General features: G+C 39.6%; 1 protein-coding gene across 1 annotated transcript in view; it reads right to left on the reverse strand.

Moving 5' to 3' along the window:
- Positions 1–20,000, reverse strand: part of LOC143284192 (carbohydrate sulfotransferase 15-like) — a 24,446-nt gene that overhangs the window by 2,112 nt on the left and 2,334 nt on the right. The window contains exons 3-6 of the mRNA XM_076590860.1: positions 7,951–8,031; positions 4,990–5,146; positions 2,299–2,449; positions 441–591 (exon numbers count right to left, since the gene is read on the reverse strand). Of these exons, the coding sequence (XP_076446975.1) occupies positions 441–591; positions 2,299–2,449; positions 4,990–5,146; positions 7,951–8,031 (540 nt within the window). The remainder of the gene's footprint in view (positions 1–440; positions 592–2,298; positions 2,450–4,989; positions 5,147–7,950; positions 8,032–20,000) is intronic.

Raw genomic sequence — 20,000 nt, forward strand, 5'->3', positions numbered from 1 at the left:
ACATCTTATCTTGGTGAGCACAGTGCACACATCTTATCTTGGTGAGCACAGTGCACACATCTTATTTTGATGAACACACGTGCACACATTTTATGTTGATGAATACATATGCACACACCTTATGTTGATGAACACACGTGCACATCTTATTTTGCTAGACACACGTGCACATACCTTATTTTGATGAACACACGTGCACACATCTTATTTTGATGAACACACGTGCACACATCTTATGTTGATGAACACACGTGCACACATCTTATGTTGATGAACACACGTGCACACACCTTATGTTGCTGAACACACGTGCACACATCTCATTTCGATGAACACACGTGCACACATCTCATTTCGATGAACACACGTGCACACATCTCATTTCGATGAACACACGTGCACACATCTCATTTCGATGAACACACGTGCACACATCTTACCAAGTCCCAGGAACCTGAAGACGGCGGGCACAGTGTCAGCACCACTCTGCACGTCCTCCAAGCGGATAAACAGCATCTGGTCCCGTGGGAAACGTAACAGCCAGTCCTCCACGAACACCGAATACACCCCGATGAATAAACGTAGACCTTTCTGTGACAGAAAGATACACATAATAAAGGCAACAGTGTTTGAATCGTTGTGATAAAGAAGGTAGTTTTTTTTCGAATTTAATAATATATTGATTGTCACATTCTTCTGGACTCATTGACTGGAAGCTGGGATATAACGCACATGATAACAATTCCTTTCTTCGGTCTGTACAACATTTTGAATAAAGTTTGATACATTTCCAGATGATCAATATTCTCGAACATATCTGCTGACTGTCCATGTCTGTCAATTTTATCGTCATTTCCTGTGTGTGGGTGAAGGCTGTGAGTGTCTATATGGTCTTTTATTTAGGTCATTTCCTGTGTGTGAGTGAAGCTGTGAGTGTCTCAATGGCCTGTTATTTAGGTCATTTCCTGTGTGTGGGTGAAGCTGTGAGTGTCTATATGGCCTGTTATTTAGGTCATTTCCTGTGTGTGAGTGAAGCTGTGAGTGTCTTTCTGGCCTTTTATTTAGGTCGAGGGCCGGGTGGTAATAGACGATCTGTGCAGCGCCACGTTTGCTTAGAGTTAAGAACATTCCAAAGTATACGGAATTTACCGTGGATTTAGGAACATTCTTAACGATAATGAAAGCAGCTAAGTTTGCTTATGCAACCCACTACATGACTTCTTGGATAGCGCACCGTTGCCTGAACAATTTTCAAAATATCAGTAATGTTTCATAGGATCCCTGTATTACTGATGTTGCGTTTATCTTTTTAGACATAAGTTAGTGGAATAACATGTTTAAAATACTCTTGATATAAGCCATAAGTGTGTGTGTGTGTGTGTGTGTGTGTGTGTGTGTGTGTGTGTGTTGGGGGTGGGGGGGGAAGAGAGAGAGAGAGCAAGGCGCAGAGAACAGCTTGTACAAGGAGTCGGGAGTACAGTCAAATGAATGGATGTGTTGATTCAGAAAACCCGAAAATTTCGAAAATGGAAAGAAAAACAAAAAGGTGATGTAACGTGTAAATCCTATGGATGCGCGAATAAATTCCCTTGATGGATCAATAATGATAATATGATAACATATTGATTATTGTATGTGCAAATATGACATTAATGCTAACCAAGTTTCATACATACATGTCCCATTGCAAGCTACTTTTCTTCATTACCGCAGTTCACAGTGAAATGTCATTTTCCTTACTGTGAACAGCGTAGTGTTATAGGCACAATCCACAGTGAAATGTCATTTTCCTTACAGTGAACAGCGTAGTGTTATAGGAACAATTCAGTCACAGTGAAATGTCATTTTCCTTACTGTGAACAGCGTAGTGTTATAGGCACAATTCACAGTGAAATGTCATTTTCCTTACTGTGAACAACGTAGTGTTATAGGCACAATTCACAGTGAAATGTCATTTTCCTTACTGTGAACAGCGTAGTGTTATAGGCACAATTCACAGTGAAATGTCATTTTCCTTACTGTGAACAGCGTAGTGTTATAGGCACAATCCACAGTGAAATGTCATTTTCCTTACAGTGAACAGCGTAGTGTTATAGGAACAATTCAGTCACAGTGAAATGTCATTTTCCTTACTGTGAACAGCGTAGTGTTATAGGCACAATTCACAGTGAAATGTCATTTTCCTTACTGTGAACAACGTAGTGTTATAGGCACAATTCACAGTGGAATATCATTTACCTTACTGTAAACAGCGTAGTGTCATAGGCACAATTCACAGTGAAATGTCATTTTCCTTACTGTAAACAGCGTAGTGTTATAGGCACAACTTCGGAGGTTTCTTTCCTTCACACAGGTGTTGAACGTAGCGATGTTCTTGTTAACAACCATGTGAAAGTCTTCCTGACTTTTATTCGCCCTTTCGTTGATGTATAAGTAGTCAGAGTACAATCTGGAATGAAAGAAAAAGGAAACTTACTCATTTAATTGTCCATTGGGCAATCAAACTGACTGCACTCTTTAATGAAAGTCCTGCAAGCATCTATCTATCTGTCTATCTGTCTGTCTATCTATCTATCTGTCTATCTATCTATCTATCTATCTATCTATCTCTCTGTCTGTCTGTCTGTCTGTTTGTCTGCCTGTCTGTCTGTGTATCTCTCTAGCAATGGATGTATGGATGGGTGGATGGATAAATGGATGGATGAAACTCCCAGATGAAGGCTTCAAACTGAACGTTTTTTTAATGACATAATGCCAATGTGGAAGCTGTCCCTCAATTTTCAACACGGTATACCTATATAATGTACACAGGCTACATAAAACGTTTAATGACCACTTCATCAAAGTAAGTATGTTTTCACGAAATGTCACAAAATATGGAGAGATGATTAAATCCCGAAGGCTGCAAGTGGTCTATCACATACCTCTCACTGACGACACTAATGACAACAGCTGTTTCTGGAATAACTTCAAACATGCATTTGAAAACATCCAAATCGATAATCGATGTTTTGGTTAGTGGCTGGTCAAGAAACAGTAAATGTGCAAGTTCATGTGTAATGGTAAGTGTGCACGTGTGTGTGTGTGTGTGTGTGTGTGTGTGTGTGTGTGTGTGTGTGTGTGTGTGTGTGTGTGAAATTTCAGCCAATATATAAACCTAATACAGTCTCTCTTTTTTCACAAAGAAAAATTTAAAAAACAAGAGAGGCAAGGCCTTCAAGACTCACTTGTGATACACTTAAAAAATCTAATCGTTAAAATGTGTTCTGTATTTGTTATTATAAAGCTTCGGGTTTGTTTGTTTTTTTAATTTAAATTTAAAAAAAGAATGAAAGAAAAAGCCCTGAAAGCAGATTCGAACCCCGCGTGTTCGGGTTAGAAGAAACTGTTTTACTCAAAACACTATCGTGGCTCCTTAACTGACGTTCAAAAATTTAACATTTAAACATGTTTTTTTAAAAGGGCGATAAATTGATTGCGGTATTCGCAGTGAGAACGCGGTTTAAATCATATTATTCTGGTGTATCTTGGGCATTCAAAAAATCTTTAAAGGCAATTAAGAATTCTTTTTAAGTCCGCGGTAAAGGAGACGTGGCTATCGCCGCAATCACACTGCAACATTTAGCCGTTTTCCCTGGATCTAGGTAGATGTACAAGTTTAGTTACATCCGCCGGGAATGTTCGACAAGGTTGATTCAATTTCTCTTTTATGTTCATTCTAGATTTATAGTTTTAAAGTTGATATGAAAATTGAGTATGTTGTTAAACTAATAACATGTAGGGCCAAGTACAAGTACTTCTAAACGTCGTATGAAGTGAAAAGGACTTCATTTTGAGAAAAGTCAAGACTGGAAATTTTTACGTTTCATCAAGGGTATTAACTCTCATGGTTTACAATTTTTAACTGTGAATTCCGACTGATTTTGTTGATATTTTTATGGCAGTTTGGAGCATAATCCAGTAAGTGATTAGGCGTTCACAAATCTTTCTCTGAATAAATATTTTACGGTCTCCTTCTCCAACTTTCCATCACATGTTATCGTGTATTGTCGACTGAATATAGGATTGAACGGGCAGGTCAACTACTTGAAACAAAATGGCGTCCTTCGCGTTCGCGAGGAATATGAGCACGCTCTTTGAATATGTATAAATATGTGTAAACAATTGATTTTTGCCCATGACCTTCAGGGCTCAGCCAATAGATCTATAAGGTCCACTCATAGTATTGATTTTAGTATTTTCCGAAAAAGACCACTTGGGCGAATGAACATAGTGAACGCCCTGGACACTGAGAGTAAAACACACAAGCTTTTTATGTATTGAGTATAATTTGAAAATGTAATTTTTTTGATGAGAAAGATCAGTTTAAAGCAAATTACCCCCCTAGCATTAATTACAGATTAATTTCCCTTTTTTACTAGCTGCACCAAAGACATGCACCAGAAATATAACTTCCACGCTTAGCAAATGAAATTCCTGTTTGAACAAAAAATGATAAAAGTGATGCTCTTGACGCTGTGTCAGAACAGCAGATCAAAGTGCCAAGTTTAGAGAATAAAAAAAAAATATATAACACAGTAAATTCATTTTGCATATAATTTGGCTTCATTTAAATTTTTTTGGTGCCCATCCCAGAGGTGCAATACTGTTTTAAACAAGATGACTGGAAAGAACTGAATTTTTCCTATTTGTATCCCAAATTTGGTGTCAACTGACAAAGTATTTGCAGAGAAAACGGCAATGTTAAAGTTTACCACGGAAACACACACACACACACACACACACACACACACACACACACAACCGAACACTGAGATAAAACATACTCACTTTGTTTACACAAGTGAGTCAAAAATCAATGACAGCAGCAACAGAAAAAGAAAACAACACCATGTAAATCCCAAATCCCACATATACCCCCAGCCCCAACACACCCAAACATATGTTCCTAGAGATTACAGACCATGACAGACAGGAAGACTGACTCACCGGTTGGTGGGGTTTCTCAGCATCACGATGATCTTGGCGTTGGGAGTCAGGTGCCGAATGTAGTCAGCAGTGATGATGCGGGGCTCTGTGCATCTCTCGTTCCCAGGGAACATGGCCCACCTGTTGTTCTGCCAAACATTGGCTGGACTGCCGTCCACTAACACACACACACACACACACACACACACACACACACACACACACACACACACACACACACACACACACACACACACATACACACGCACACGGGGGAGACACACACACACACACACACACACACACACACACACACACACAATGACAATGGCAAATGTTATTGGTAAAATTTTACAGCTCTGTTCTAAGGGTTGATATATAATTCAGCTTATGGAAACTACGAAACAGACCTCCACACACACCCTCAACTCCCTAAAAAAAAGAGATAATAAGGGAAAATAACTAGCAAAAAGAAATCGTGTTGTATTGTATTGTATTGCATTGTCACAACGTATATACGTGAATTATGGCCTGCTCTCAGCGGGCAGAGCGCGTTGCTTCGGTGCAGCGCCATGTTTCTAGTTTTTCAAAATAAATATTTTTTTTATTTGTTCGTTTGTTTTATTTCTTCTTCTTCTTCTTCTTCTTCTTTCTGCCTAAAAGTGTATGTGATTTCCTTTCAATGTAGATTTTTCTACCGATTTTTGCCCAGAACATCCCTTGTGTAACCGTGGGTTCTTTTACGTGCGCCAAGTGCATGCTACATACGGAACCACGGTTTATCGTGCCATCCGAATGACTAGCGTCAAGGTCTGGCGGAGGAGAAAGTACTGGTGAGTGTGGGTTCCATCCTGCTGCCTCAGATTGTCTGGCTTCTTGGGAGGACACGTTGCCACCAGATTACCACTCCACAAACACGCAGGCACAATAACACTCATACATTCATGCGAACCTACAATGATATCCATTCTGCACCACTAATATTTATCAGTGAATTAATTTGACAACATGTTATACCTAAATGTTAGCACACAACTGTGTACCTGAATCTCTGTTTTCTGATTATGCATTTATCTTGATTTATCTAGTACTTTATTCTACACCTTGTTTCTATCACGTTGTCTTATCAAGGGGACTCAATATTGGTGTTCCGATGAAGCTAAAAAAACTCCACGAAAAATCCTCAATACAGACGAACATGAATTATTTTCAAACCACTCTCACTGTAAGCAGACAGTTTATCTCTTACTGACAACACACATATACTCCATGAGAACACTTTCTCTCTTACTGACAACAACACAAGTCTACTCACTAAGACCAGACAGTTTATCTCTTACTGACAACAACACATGTCTACTCACTGAGACCAGACAGTTTATCTCTTACTGACAACAACACATGTCTACTCACTGACAACAGACAGTTTATCTCTTACTGACAACAACACATGTCTACTCACTGAGAACAGACAGATTATCTCTTACTGACAACAACACATGTCTACTCACTGACAACAGACAGTTTATCTCTTACTGACAACAATGCATGTCTACTCACTGAGAACAGACAGTTTATCTCTTACTGACAACAGTTTCAGTTTCAGTTTCACTTTCTCAAGGAGGCGTCACTGCGTTCGGACAAATCCATACACGCTACACCACATCTGTTGAGCAGATGCCTGACCAGCAGCATAACCCAACGCGCTTAGTCAGGCCTTGAGTGCATGCTTACATATTTGTGTACCTATGAAAGTGGATTTCATTTTACGTAATTTCGCCAGAGGACAACACTCTCGTTGCCATGGGTTCTTTTTCAGTGCGCCAAGTGCGTGCTGCACACGGGACCTCGGTTTATCGTCTCATCCGAAAGACTAGACGCTCAGTTTGATTTTCCAGTCAAACTTAGGAGAAAGGGCGAGAGCGGGATTCGAACCCACACCCTCACGGACTCTCTGTATTGGCAGCTGAGCGTCTTAACCATTCTGCCACCTTCCTACTGACAACAACACATGTCTACTCACTGAGAACAGACAGTTTATCTCTTACTGACAACAACACATGTCTACTCACTGACAACAGACAGTTTATCTCTTACTGACAACAATACATGTCTACTCACTGAGAACAGACAGATTATCTCTTACTGACAACAACACATGTCTACTCACTGACAACAGACAGTTTATCTCTTACTGACAACAATACATGTCTACTCACTGAGAACAGTTTATCTCTTACTGACAGCAACACATGTCTACTCACTGAGAACAGACAGTTTATCTCTTACTGACAACAATACATGTCTACTCACTGACAACAGACAGTTTATCCCTTACTGACAACAACACATGTCTACTCACTGAGACCAGACAGTTTATCTCTTACTGACAGCAACACATGTCTACTCACTGAGAACAGACAGTTTATCTCTTACTGACAACAACACATGTCTACTCACTGACAACAGTTTATCTCTTACTGACAGCAACACATGTCTACTCACTGAGAACAGACAGTTTATCTCTTACTGACAACAACACATGTCTACTCACTGACAACGGTTTATCTCTTACTGACAACAACACATGTCTACTCACTGACAACAGTTTATCTCTTACTGACAACAACACATGTCTACTCACTGAGAACAGACAGTTTATCTCTTACTGACAACAACACATGTCTACTCACTGAGAACAGACAGTTTATCTCTTACTGACAGCAACACATGTCTACTCACTGAGAACAGACAGATTATCTCTTACTGACAACAACACATGTGTACTCACTGAGAACAGACAGTTTATCTCTTACTGACAACAACACATGTCTACTCACTGACAACAGTTTATCTCTTACTGACAACAACACATGTCTACTCACTGAGAACAGACAGTTTATCTCTTACTGACAACAACACATGTCTACTCACTGAGAACAAAGGTTTATCTCTTACTGATAATGACACATGTCTACTCACTGAGGAGAGACAGTTTATGATCCTTGGAGGCCTTTGGTATCCACGTTCCCAACATCGTCGTGTAAGAGTTGAAGGTCTTTCCTGTTAAACACACACACACACACACACACACACACACACACACACACACACACACACACATAGAGACATGTAACATTTTAAGTGTAAGACCGTTCTGTCTATTTATCGCACCATGTAGGTAGCCATACTCCTTTTTCGGGGGCGTGCATACTGGGGACGTTCTTGTTTCCACAACACACTGAAGGCTGACAGAGCGCGCCGAAGACCAAGAGCAGCACAGTGCAGGATGGATGAAAAAACTGAAGGTGACATATCTACATATTGAGAGCACTGGTCTGAAATACAAACAGGGTCTTTCAGTGTGTGTGTGTGTGTGTGTGTGTGTGTGTGTGTGTGTGTGTGTGTGTGTGTGTGTGTGTGTGTGTGTGTGTGTGTGTGCGTGCGTGCGTGCGTGTGTGCGTGTGTGTGTGTGTGTGTGTGTGTGTGATATGGGGATGGAGATGGCAGTTAAAGGTGGATACAAAGAAAAAAAAAGAAAAAAGGGAAAAAAGCGGGATAAACTAGAACAATGGAATCCACAATTCGTAAATATCTGTGTAACGGCAATTAACAACATAAACACCAGTACAAAAAAAGAAGATCGCATCACAGAAACACTCCAACTGGACTATATAACAGTGATTCGGCAATTTCAGTCAACAGTAATTGGTTGGACATTATTTCTTTTATGTTTTGTTTTGAAAATGTTCTGACTTTACATGACTTTGAAAGTAATCTGGCAATTGTTTGACACTGAAACAAAATATGATTTCGTGTGATCTGTTTACCACAAACACAATAAATATTTTTTTTTGGCTAAACTTTGTCTTGAAAGCGTCTAGTCTTATTCGAAATGGTGTAATTTCAGTTGTTAACCCCTTTTCCTTTGGGTATGTAATCCTGTCATCAGCACTAGCTTGACATCTGCTCCATATTGAAGACTCGGGAAGTGTGCAACATTCTGAAACTGATTGTTTGAAACTATTTCAAAAAGTATTCTCTATTCCTTGTGCACCATTTGTTGCTGCTCTGTCGGCCATTTCATTTCCTTTTATACCAACATGACAGGGAACCCGGCAAAATTCAGTGGTTGTGCCTTTGGCTGATAGAATGTTGTGATAGAAGTCATGTGTCTTTGGCTGATAAAATGTTGTGATGGAAGTCATGTGTCTGTGGCTGATAGAATGTTGTGAAGGAAGTCATGTGCCTTTGGCTGATAGAATGTTGTGAAGGAAGTCATGTGCCTTTGGCTGATAGAATGTTGTGAAGGAAGTCATGTGCCTTTGGCTGATAGAATGTTGTGAAGGAAGTCATGTGCCTTTGGCTGATAGAATGTTGTGAAGGAAGTCATGTGCCTTTGGCTGATAGAATGTTGTGATGGAAGTCATCACATCGAAGTAGACGTTTCTTTTTCGTGTGGCAGAAGACTTTCTTGAGAGAGTCAATTTTGATGTGTGTGGTTGCACGAGGCGCTTGAGTGAACATTTATTTTTCTTTTATGAGACCTCAGATTGATGCATGCTCTCTGGCACAACTTGTTTGTCACCGAACCTGTGCGGCTGTTCGATTCACAGCCGCATAGAACTTCGGCTCTGATACCCTAGTGCTCAGGTGAGAGTCAATTTTGATATGTGTGGTTGCACGAGGCGCATGGGGCGCTTGAGTGAACTCAGAATAATTCTGGTGTTTATTTTAATTAATTTTTATAGCGGCGATGGAGTAATTTGGATAAGTGTATTTGTATGTGCATTTGATGGTCGTTTTGCTTTTTGGTCTTAAAAAAAACACACAACAACTCGATGCTATTATATTATCATACTGTTTCTAAACTTGGCAGTAAGATTCCTTTTGGTCAAAGTGTTTATGATATCATTGCTACTGTGACAGGGAGAAAAGAATATTGTTTTGCTTACACTTGATTTTACCTAATCTTTGTATCACTATAGAATGATTTCCACTGAGACTTTCTTCTTAACGCTTAACGTGGCGAAAGCCTTGAGATGGCCTTTGTGGTCGGCGAAGATCTAAGCACCATAATTTGATTTGATTGGATTCTTCGTAACTCTGGAATAATGGAATATAAATTTGTAATTACTAGCGCTTGCTTGGAAAACATATGATTGCATTCGAAAGACAGAAAGAGGCTAAAAGATATATATTACGAAGACGATAGCTAAGGAAACAATAAACCGAGGTCCCGTGTGCAGCATGCACTTAGCGCACGTAAAAGAACCCACGGCAACAATAGGATTGTTCCTGGCAAAAATCTGTAGAAAAATCCACTTCGATAGGAAAAACAAATAAAACTGCACGCAGAAAAAAATATTTTAAAAATGGATGGCGCTGTAATATAGCGACGCGCTCTCCCTGGGGAGAGCAACCCGAATTTCACAGAGAAATCTGTTGTGATAAAAAGAAATACAAATACAAATACAAAACTATATCATTGGCAAATTAATGGTGAAGATGATGTGTGACTGAACCTAGGGAAGTAAGTGAAATTGTACAGGGCACACACGCACCCACTCACACACACGTGACTGACGGGACTAACGGACAAGACAAGACAATACAGAGACTGACTGACTGACTGAAACCATTTATTGTCAGATTAACCGTTTGTTGTACTGACATTTTCGCAACCATTTGAATAAAATATTAACTGAGCAACACAAGGAAATTCTGATTTTAGGGAAGGTATGATTTAAAAAAAAAAAAAAAAATTAACAAATCAATTTACCAAGTTTCATTAACATCATTATCTCAAAAAATATTCTAACGCACACACATACTCACATACGTGTCTCCCCCACCCTCTCCCTACATACATCCATGCATGCGCACAAACGCCGATTATAATTCCCCCACCTCATTCCCCTGCCCACTCACTCACACACACACTCACACTGTCTCACTCTTTCTCATCAAATTAAGGTTTCGTAATGTAATCAAGACGACATATTACATGTTAGGGTCGAACAGTTCCACTAATTAGAATAATGGGAACTTTGCTCTACAAGCAAATCTGACGCTATCACCCAAAACGAAACACTACTTTGGATTAAATAAAACAGAGGGGAACCTCTGCAGCATAAAATAAATAAATAAATAAATAAACGAATAAAAAATAAATAAATAAATAAATAAATTAGAAGGGGGATGAAACAAATTAGAAAAACCGACCAATTGGATGGTTTTTAATTAGGTCAACTGTGGTTTTTGTCAGAGACCAACCATTTTCTTTGCTAGGGTGAAAAACGCTGGACATGGCGAATGGAAGATTAAAGGATGTAATCATATCATGAAGGGGTGTGACATGTAAATGTGTATCTGGACATTCGAGCAAAATATGTGGGATGTCAAGGGTCTTACCACAAATACATAGTGGTGACAGTTTCAAAAATCTGCATAACCATGCATTAGTTCTTAGCCTGTGTGTCAAGTTTCTTGTGGAAATTGATCCTGGGGGGTTAGTGCCTTTTCTTACTGGAAGAGAGAGATCCCACCAGAGCTTCTTTTTTGAGTTTTCTAAGAACTGTTTCTGTCTGAAACTCCAGATATATGTTGAAAGAATAGTACAGGCTTCAGAAACAGAAATAGGAATATTGTAATTGATTGAAACTGAATTGTTCGATGCCGCTTCCTTGGCACAAAAATCGGCCATTTCGTTGCCACGAAGATTAGAATGTCCAGGAACCCACAAGAGTGAAATGTCGGAGCCTCGCATAATTAACTGGTGAATTAAATACAAAATTTCGTACATATCTGGTCGTTCAGATGAAGACTGATTATTTAAAGCCATCAATGCTGATTTTGAATCAGATAGTATAAGGACTTTTGCAGGCACAAGAGGCATATCACTAAAAAAAAAAAAAGGGGGGTGAAAGCCATCAGAATTGCAAACAATTCAGCAGTAAAAATTGAACAACCTTTAGTTAAGTGGAATCACTTTTTAATGTTAAGCTCGGGGATTACAAAAGCGGCTCCAACTTCAGAGTTACTACTGATTGATCCATCTGTGAAAACACGGAGGTAATATTTGAAATGGGTATTAATTAGTTCTTTGGCCCGAGAGGCAATAATGAGTGGACTGTCACTCTTTTTTAATTGTCCATATGTAAAAATAGTATTTGCTTGCTCAGTCAGCCAAGGCGGGTGAAAAAAATGCGGAATTTTCGCAATCTGGGAAAGAGACAGACTGCAACTCTCAAAGACTGACTTAGTAAAATCGAACAAGGACATGTATACAGCTTTGTTACGAATTTCTCTACAGATGTATGTTTCTTCATCAATTTCAGAGACAACCGAATTTGGAACAGCTCTAGCCCTTACCATGTAGTTACAGGCACTTAATTTCCTGTGTTCAGGTAATGGTAAAACACCAGCTTCTTTGTATGTTTTGTTGATTGAAGCCCATCGCGGTAACCCAAGTGCAATCTTAAAAGCTAAGGAATCAATACTTGTCAGTTTATGAAGATGAGTTTGAAGCAGTGAAATAGATTTCCTGACCATATGATATAATTGAGCGGACTAGTTCAATTGCAGCATTGATAAGATTATTGCCACAATTTATAACGGGGATTCCAGAAAGCACACGTAATAGAGCTATTTTCTTCCTCGCCTTCTCAATAAGATAGTTTATATGCTTAGTCCAAAACAGTTTATAATGGAAGATAACACCGAGAAATTTCACCTGTTTATTCGGATATATGATAGTGTCATTTACCTTTATTTTAATAGCATCCCTGCCTTCAAATTCAATCAACTTTTTAGTAAATATGACGAAAACAGTCTTTTCAGCAGACAGGAGAAAACCACTTTCTTTCCACAATGTTGTCGATGGCATCTTGAAAATGCTTAATAATTTTATTTCGTTTTGATGTATTGTTTGTAATATTACAGTTTACATTCTTCCAGAGAGCTATGTCATCTGCGTAAGCTACTAATGTGGCACCATTTGTGTTATTTTTCATATCATAAAGCATTAGTGAAAACAGAGTGGGAGAAATCACACTTCCCTGGGGAACACCCATATTGACGGACCTTGATCTGGATAATATACCCCCTAATCTCACCTGGAGTGTCCTCTGGGATAAGAATGACTTAAGAAATCTAAGAAATCGACCTCCCAACCCTACTGTATTTGCTTTATGAATCAATTTATAGTGCCACACAGAGTCATAGGCTCTATGAATGTCAAAGAAAGTTGCGACCGTGGAGTGACGCTTTGCGAGTGCCTTCATAACATGAGAAGTTAGATGGACGACATGATCAGTAACACCCCTACCTCTTCTAAAACCAGCCTGGAAAGTAGGTAAAATTCCTTTCTTCTCCAGAAAGTGTTCTAATCTAGTTTTCAAAATTCTCTCAAAAACCTTCCCAAGATGGGGAGTTAACGAAACAGGTCGGTAACTGGAAGGGTTAGATTTCGGTTTTCCTTGTTTGAGAATAGGTACTATGGTTGCTTTCTTCCAATCAATAGGAAGGATACCAGAATTCCAGCAAATCTGAAAAAAATCTAACACTCTTTTTAAAAAGATATTTGGAAAATGTCTGATCATGTTGTATGATATTGGATCTGAGCCTGTCGCAACTTTCCCTGACTTAACAGCATTGAGAGCACGGTTTATATCCCCCAGCGTTAAGTCTGCATTAATGTAAGATGCACTGCTATCATTCTTATCCATTTCACAGGGGCAGTTCACATCTTCAAACTGTTTCCTTCTCTTTTGCTCTTTGGATGGCAAGTATTCTGTCTGACTCATTTTTGCGAATGTATCCGCAAATAACTCGGCTTTCTCTTCCCTAGTTTTATACACAATATCATTTTCATACAAAGGAGGATCAGGAAGATTATAAACACCCTTTATTTGCTTTATTTCTCTCCACAGTTTTGAAGAGGCAGTTGGGGTGCTAGTACAGTCGTTGATCAGATTTGTGTAGTACATCTTTTTGGCAGCAGCCACTGTTCTATTACTAAAACTATTAGCCTGTTTATACTTGTTGTGCAGTTCGACAGCTCATTGCGTCGACAGCAAACAAATAATAAAGAACGGGGGGAAAAAACTAGTGCACATACGATGCAAGGTTTACGCGTTAAAAGTGTGTGTGTGTGTGCGTCTCTGTCTGTCTCTGTCTGTCTGTCTCTGTCTCTCTCTCTGTCTGTCTGTCTGTCTCTCTCTCTCCCTCCCTCCCCCCCCCCCCTCTCTCTCCTCTCTTTCGTGTGTACGTGTGTGTGTGTGTGTGTGTGTGTGTGTGTGTGTGTGTGTGTGTGTGACCGTGCCGATATTGTAATTGTATTCTGAAAAATGTTTTACCGATCCTAAAATGTGTATGAGCTGTCGACGCAATGAGCTGTCGACTTTACGGGTACCTCCCTATTTTTCGATACCTATGCCAGTTTGTGAAAGCTGTTTTCTTATTGACTGCTATTTCACATGAGCTGTTCCACCAAGGATTACCAGACCGTTTTGGATTGGTTATATACTTTACTTTTGGAATTGAACCATCAGCAGCCTTCAGAATAACATTCCTGAGAGACTGATAACAAATTTCTAAATCTTCTTGTGATGTAACATCAGTGCTGAAATTTAGATCAGCAGAGTAATAAGCCAGCATATTACCAAACAGATCCCAGTTTGCTTTCTTTTCATTATACTTCAACCCCATATTATCTTTAATTATGATCTCGTGTTTTACAGATAATACTATTTCAACTGGAATGTGGTCACTCCCCAGTGGTGTTTTGAGAACTTGCCATTCACAGTATGGATTTATATCGGTCGACACCAAAGAGATGTCTATTGAAGAATTTTTTTTATCTGCCCGATCAGCGATTCTTGTTATCGAACAATCATTTTATATAGTTCAGTTAGAATTAACTATGGTATTGGCTAGATATTCATTGTTGGTTGTGAATTCGCAATTTTTTCCGACCACAAGGCATAGTGCGCATTAAAATCCCCTAGAATTATCCAGCTATGGGATAAATCTAAATCCATTAACCAGTCAGCTTCACCTCTTGAAACTCCATCAGGGTAGTAACAGTTAACTACAATTAATGTTTTATCTAAAACAGAAAGCTCTATAGTTGAAGAATACAAACGTTTGTCTATACTATGACATGGTGGTTTTCTAGCTTTATATATGATAAAATCTGAAATATAGGTTGCAACTTTAACTTTTCCTTTGCGCTCTGTCTCATCAATAACTGGAGGGTAGAAGTAACCCTCTAACTTAGGGAGATTGCTTTTATAACAATTGAGGGACTGGAGGGCAATTATATGAAAGTTGTGATCTTGCAGAAAATGGATCAGATAGTCAAAATTACATTTACTTCTACAGTTCCATTGCAAAAAGCGAAATAGGCCTGCGCCACACCCATCATCATTACATCCTGCTGTCTGCATAAGTGAATAGATACATAGAATAAAGAGTATCTGTCTAATGTACTTCAGGAGAAGAAAAAAATAAAGACACATTTACCTTACATACATTCATTTGGAATTCGCACGGCAATTTGACAATATTGATTTCAGTTCAGAGATTGAGGACGTCATGACGCCCGTTATGTTTTTCATAATGTTGACAAACTGAGTAGTAAGGTTTTCCAAAAACGTGATTATACTTCCAAGTACAAAATCAGAAGGATCGGAAATTGCAGACACTGGTGAGATTGATTCTTTTGTCTGATTGGGGTTGGTCTTCACAAATGTTGGTTGATGTGTATTGACAGGAGTGTTGCAGGATGGTGTTGATTGTTCTGAACAGCTTGATGTTTGATCAGATGCAGACTGCTGTGAGTTGATGTATTTCCGTAATGGTGTTGACTGTTCTGAACAGCTAGATGATTTGCCAGATTTGTTATTTTCTTGTGTGTTGTCAGTTCTATCTTCAAGAGTAACCCTGTCCTTGTCTGTCTTGTCTGTCTCCAACGGGTGTTTGGACCCATGCAGTAATTTTCCATGCACGTTCTTGGCAATTACAGTTGGTGGGATATCCCTGACTGGAGATTTAGTGATGCCATTTCTTAGTGCTAAAGCATATGACTTTGGATTAGTAGTGGTAGGTTTAATTGTTTCCTCAACCGCTAGAGACCGGCTGTCTACGTCTTGGTTCACGGACTGTGCCCGGGCTAGAGCGATGGCTTCAACATACGGCATATGACTGGATGATTTTATTTTACCGGCAAGTACTCTGATACTCGGGGCAGCCAGGAAAAGAAGCTGCATGATTCCCTTGAGAAATTCACACATTTTTTGGAATGCTCACAGGTGTGAGCATCATGGCCAGGTAGACCACATCTTCCGCATACTTGTTTGGCTCGGCACGCATTTTTGGTGTGTCCCATACGGTTGCAGCGGGTGCATCGAAATATCCGTGGGACGTAGGATTTCACCGCGAATGACTGATACCCTAATGAGATTTGCTTCGGAAGACTGCGTGTCAAAAAGGTAATCTTAACGGCGCGTGATTCGCTTCCATCCTTATTTTTTTTTAGTCTTTTCATAGATTTAACATTTGTAAATTCTCTTTGAAGTTCTAAGAGATTGGTTTCCAGGGGGATGGGTTTTATCACCCCTTCAGTAAAAACCTCCGGAACTGAACATTTGATAGTTATGCCAGCCAAACTTTCACATTTCAGAAGTGATTTTTGCTGATCAGCAGAAGTACAACCGATCAGCCACTTACCCGATGACAGCTGTTTTTGACCAAGGATGGGACCAATAGTGTTGTTCCATAATTTTTTTTTTTTTTTTTTACTGAGGATTCCAATACCACTCAATGTGGCCGAACCCTTTCTTGTGTCCGCCAAAAGGACTGGAAATTGAAACGAAACAGAAGTTTCATTTGACACTGTAGGCCAGGATGACGATGTGGTCTCCCTGTCACAAGACATATCCTCTGATTTGGACGAAAAAGGTGGGGACGATGGAGATGATGATGATGAGTTGGACACAGATACATGTTCATCTCTCTCTTTGAGAATTTCTTCAATGAAAAATGATTTTAACCTGTTTATCAGATGTTTTTTCCTCCCATGTTTGGGGAGATTATTTTCTGAAAGTAGTTTCTTCAGTCGAGAAACTTTGGTCTGGTTTAACAGATCTGGGTTTTCCAGGAATGCATTGAAGGTTGTGACGTTTGATATCACTGAAACATATATTAGAAACAAACAAATGAATAGATGAATAGATAATTTAATAATAATAAACAAAGTAAAAGGTAATACTGCAATAGTCCACACTGTCACAAATATCTATACCTAACTTTGCTGAATGTTAGAATTATATTCTGAAACTAAATTTGGTGACAGGAAAGCTAGCTTATTATAGTAAATTTAGAACCCTACTTATTTTCACCGAAAATAAATCTGATATAGCCTCAACATGTCATAGTCTTCTCTTCAACATACACAGGCCCATCAATATATCACGTCTGTAAAATTAACAGATTCAAATGTTATAACTCGGGAACTGTGAATCTCGTTCATTATTATAAACGTTTAAATGTTCAGGAGCCGGCTGCCCCAAGTCGGTAGCAAGGTCGGCGACGTTTAATTTAGTGAATGTTGTTGTCACATTTTAAATTGTTATGCGGACCGTTTGTGAAAAAGTATCAAGGAAAACGTGTGTCGACAACTAGACCTGTGTTCAGTGGTATCTTATGTTGGGTATAGTTCATCGCTGACTGGGGAAATACAAAAACACGACACGACAAGGCTCGAAGATAAAAATGTAGCAAATTCAGGGCAGTGAAAAGTAATACAACATACATGAGGTAGTGGAGTGATAGATCTGTCTGTTTATGTATTGGCGCATGTGGAGAATAGACGCTGACGGGGGCATCCGACAATTCCGGGAGATGACGTTGCAAACTATGTGTCACAGTCCTCCCTATTTGTCCTCCCTCCGGAATCAGCCGCGAGCCAGCAATGAGACCGACACGTTGTGCTGGACTTGGCTCAAACACCCGCCTGGAATCGTCAACAAAAGTCACATACTAAAAAATGCCGATGTAACTTTTTTCCGTCGCAATATAAGCTTAACCAAAATTGGTTCGGCGACGTACAGATCCAGATCCAGATCTTCCATTCTAAAGATCAGATCTTTGCGTCAATGGAAACTTTTAAGACGATGACTGAAGACGGAGACAAGCCTAAACACGTACATCACCACAGATGAACAAAGTATTTTTTGGATTCAAAGAGCTTGTAGGTTGGCGCTGGGCCGAGACCCAGCAGCAGCAGCAGCAGAAGTAGTAGTAACCGCTGATGGCGGCACCGTGGAGAGCAGTCAAGATGTGGAGAAGGCGCTGAGGAGCAGCTTGTGTCCTGGACCGAGGACTGGAGTGAAACGGACTTGAAAGACATGAGTGTTCCCGTTATGTGTTGTGCAGTGTGTTGTGTGTTGTTGCCCTTCATAGTTAGTATGAGTGTGTGAGTGAATGTGTGATTTTTTTCAAATATACTGGGTTTTTTATATGAACATTTGCAAAGATATCCGTCTCCTGTGTGATTCTTTTTTATGCACGTGAACATGGCTGACTGAGAGGATTGAGATGTGAAATTTTCTATGTCTATACAGATATGAATGGATGTCTACAAATGTGCAATAAATGATATATTCAAAAATAAGATATGGTGTGTTTTTGTGCGTGTGCGTGTGTGTGTACGTGACTGAAACCTGACTGAAGCTCACGGGAAACGAATGATAAGCGCCCAATGGCAGCTGTCAGTCGACTCTACCCAGGTAGGCAGGCTTCGAGGGGTTCCTGGGTAACATGAAAACGTTTACGTTTCTGGTCACTGGAAAGTGGTGAATTGATTGTCCCACCGGAGGTGAGGATGGCAGAAACAGATGTAGATAGATACAGATGCAGATACAGAACACTTTATCTGAACAACAGAAATTCATTTGTAGTGTAAAACACAAACTAATCATGAAAATCAGTCATTCAACATGTATACTTTTTCTTATTCTTCTTCGTTCGTGGGCTGAAACTCCCACGTTCACTCGTATGTACACGAGTGGGCTTTATGTTTATGACCGTTTTTACCCCGCCGTGTAGGCAGCCATATTCAGTTTTCAGGGTTCAACATGTATACATAAAAGACATAATTTTTTTAGACGTCAACCAAGGGCAACCTACTGCGCACAATCAATAGTCACAATAAGCAACAAAGACAACGACAGATACCTTTCACAGGAAACGGAGTAAACCACACATACAGCATCACAGCCAGACATGTGCAATACAAAATCGGAGTATGGGCATAAAATAGGCATACAATAGTATACTAAAAATAGACGTAAGACATATTATAACAAAGTTAAGACATAATAACAAAATGCAATTCAACAGTACTTTGATTTCAGATGTCACGTTTCATATACACACACTCTGGCATACATTTTTGGTCACATATCTGATCATTTAATCATTGCTGTTTAACAGTTGAACTGAGGCTGGAACAAAGTTGCATTTGGTTATATTTGTTTTGAATTTTAGAACACAGAAACGTTTGCCTGAAGGTAAGAGTTGATAATAAATTGCCAGCGTATGCCTGCTGTCTCTTGAACTGGCAGGACAACAGTCCCACTGCTCTATATATGACCCACATCTGTTCTATATATGACCCACATCTGCTCTGTACGACCCATATCTGCTCTATATGACCCACATCTGCTCTATATATGACCCACATCTACTCTATATGACCCACATCTACTCTATACGACCCACATCTGCTCTATACGACCCACATCTGCTCTATACGACCCATATCTCTGCCAGAGATTTTTTTCTTCTCAGTTCGTGGTCAGGGATTACTACGTTCACACGTCTACACGAGTATTCCCCGGCCATGCAGGGGGTTTGGGGGGTGTACATGCTGGTGTGTTCTTGTTTCTACCGAACGCTGACATGGATTACGGGATCTTTAACGTGCGTATTTGATCCTCTGCGTGCGTATACACACGAATGGTGTT

The sequence above is a fragment of the Babylonia areolata genome, chromosome 7 (assembly GCF_041734735.1).
Source record: "Babylonia areolata isolate BAREFJ2019XMU chromosome 7, ASM4173473v1, whole genome shotgun sequence".
NCBI classification, from domain to species: Eukaryota; Metazoa; Mollusca; class Gastropoda; order Neogastropoda; family Buccinidae; genus Babylonia; species Babylonia areolata.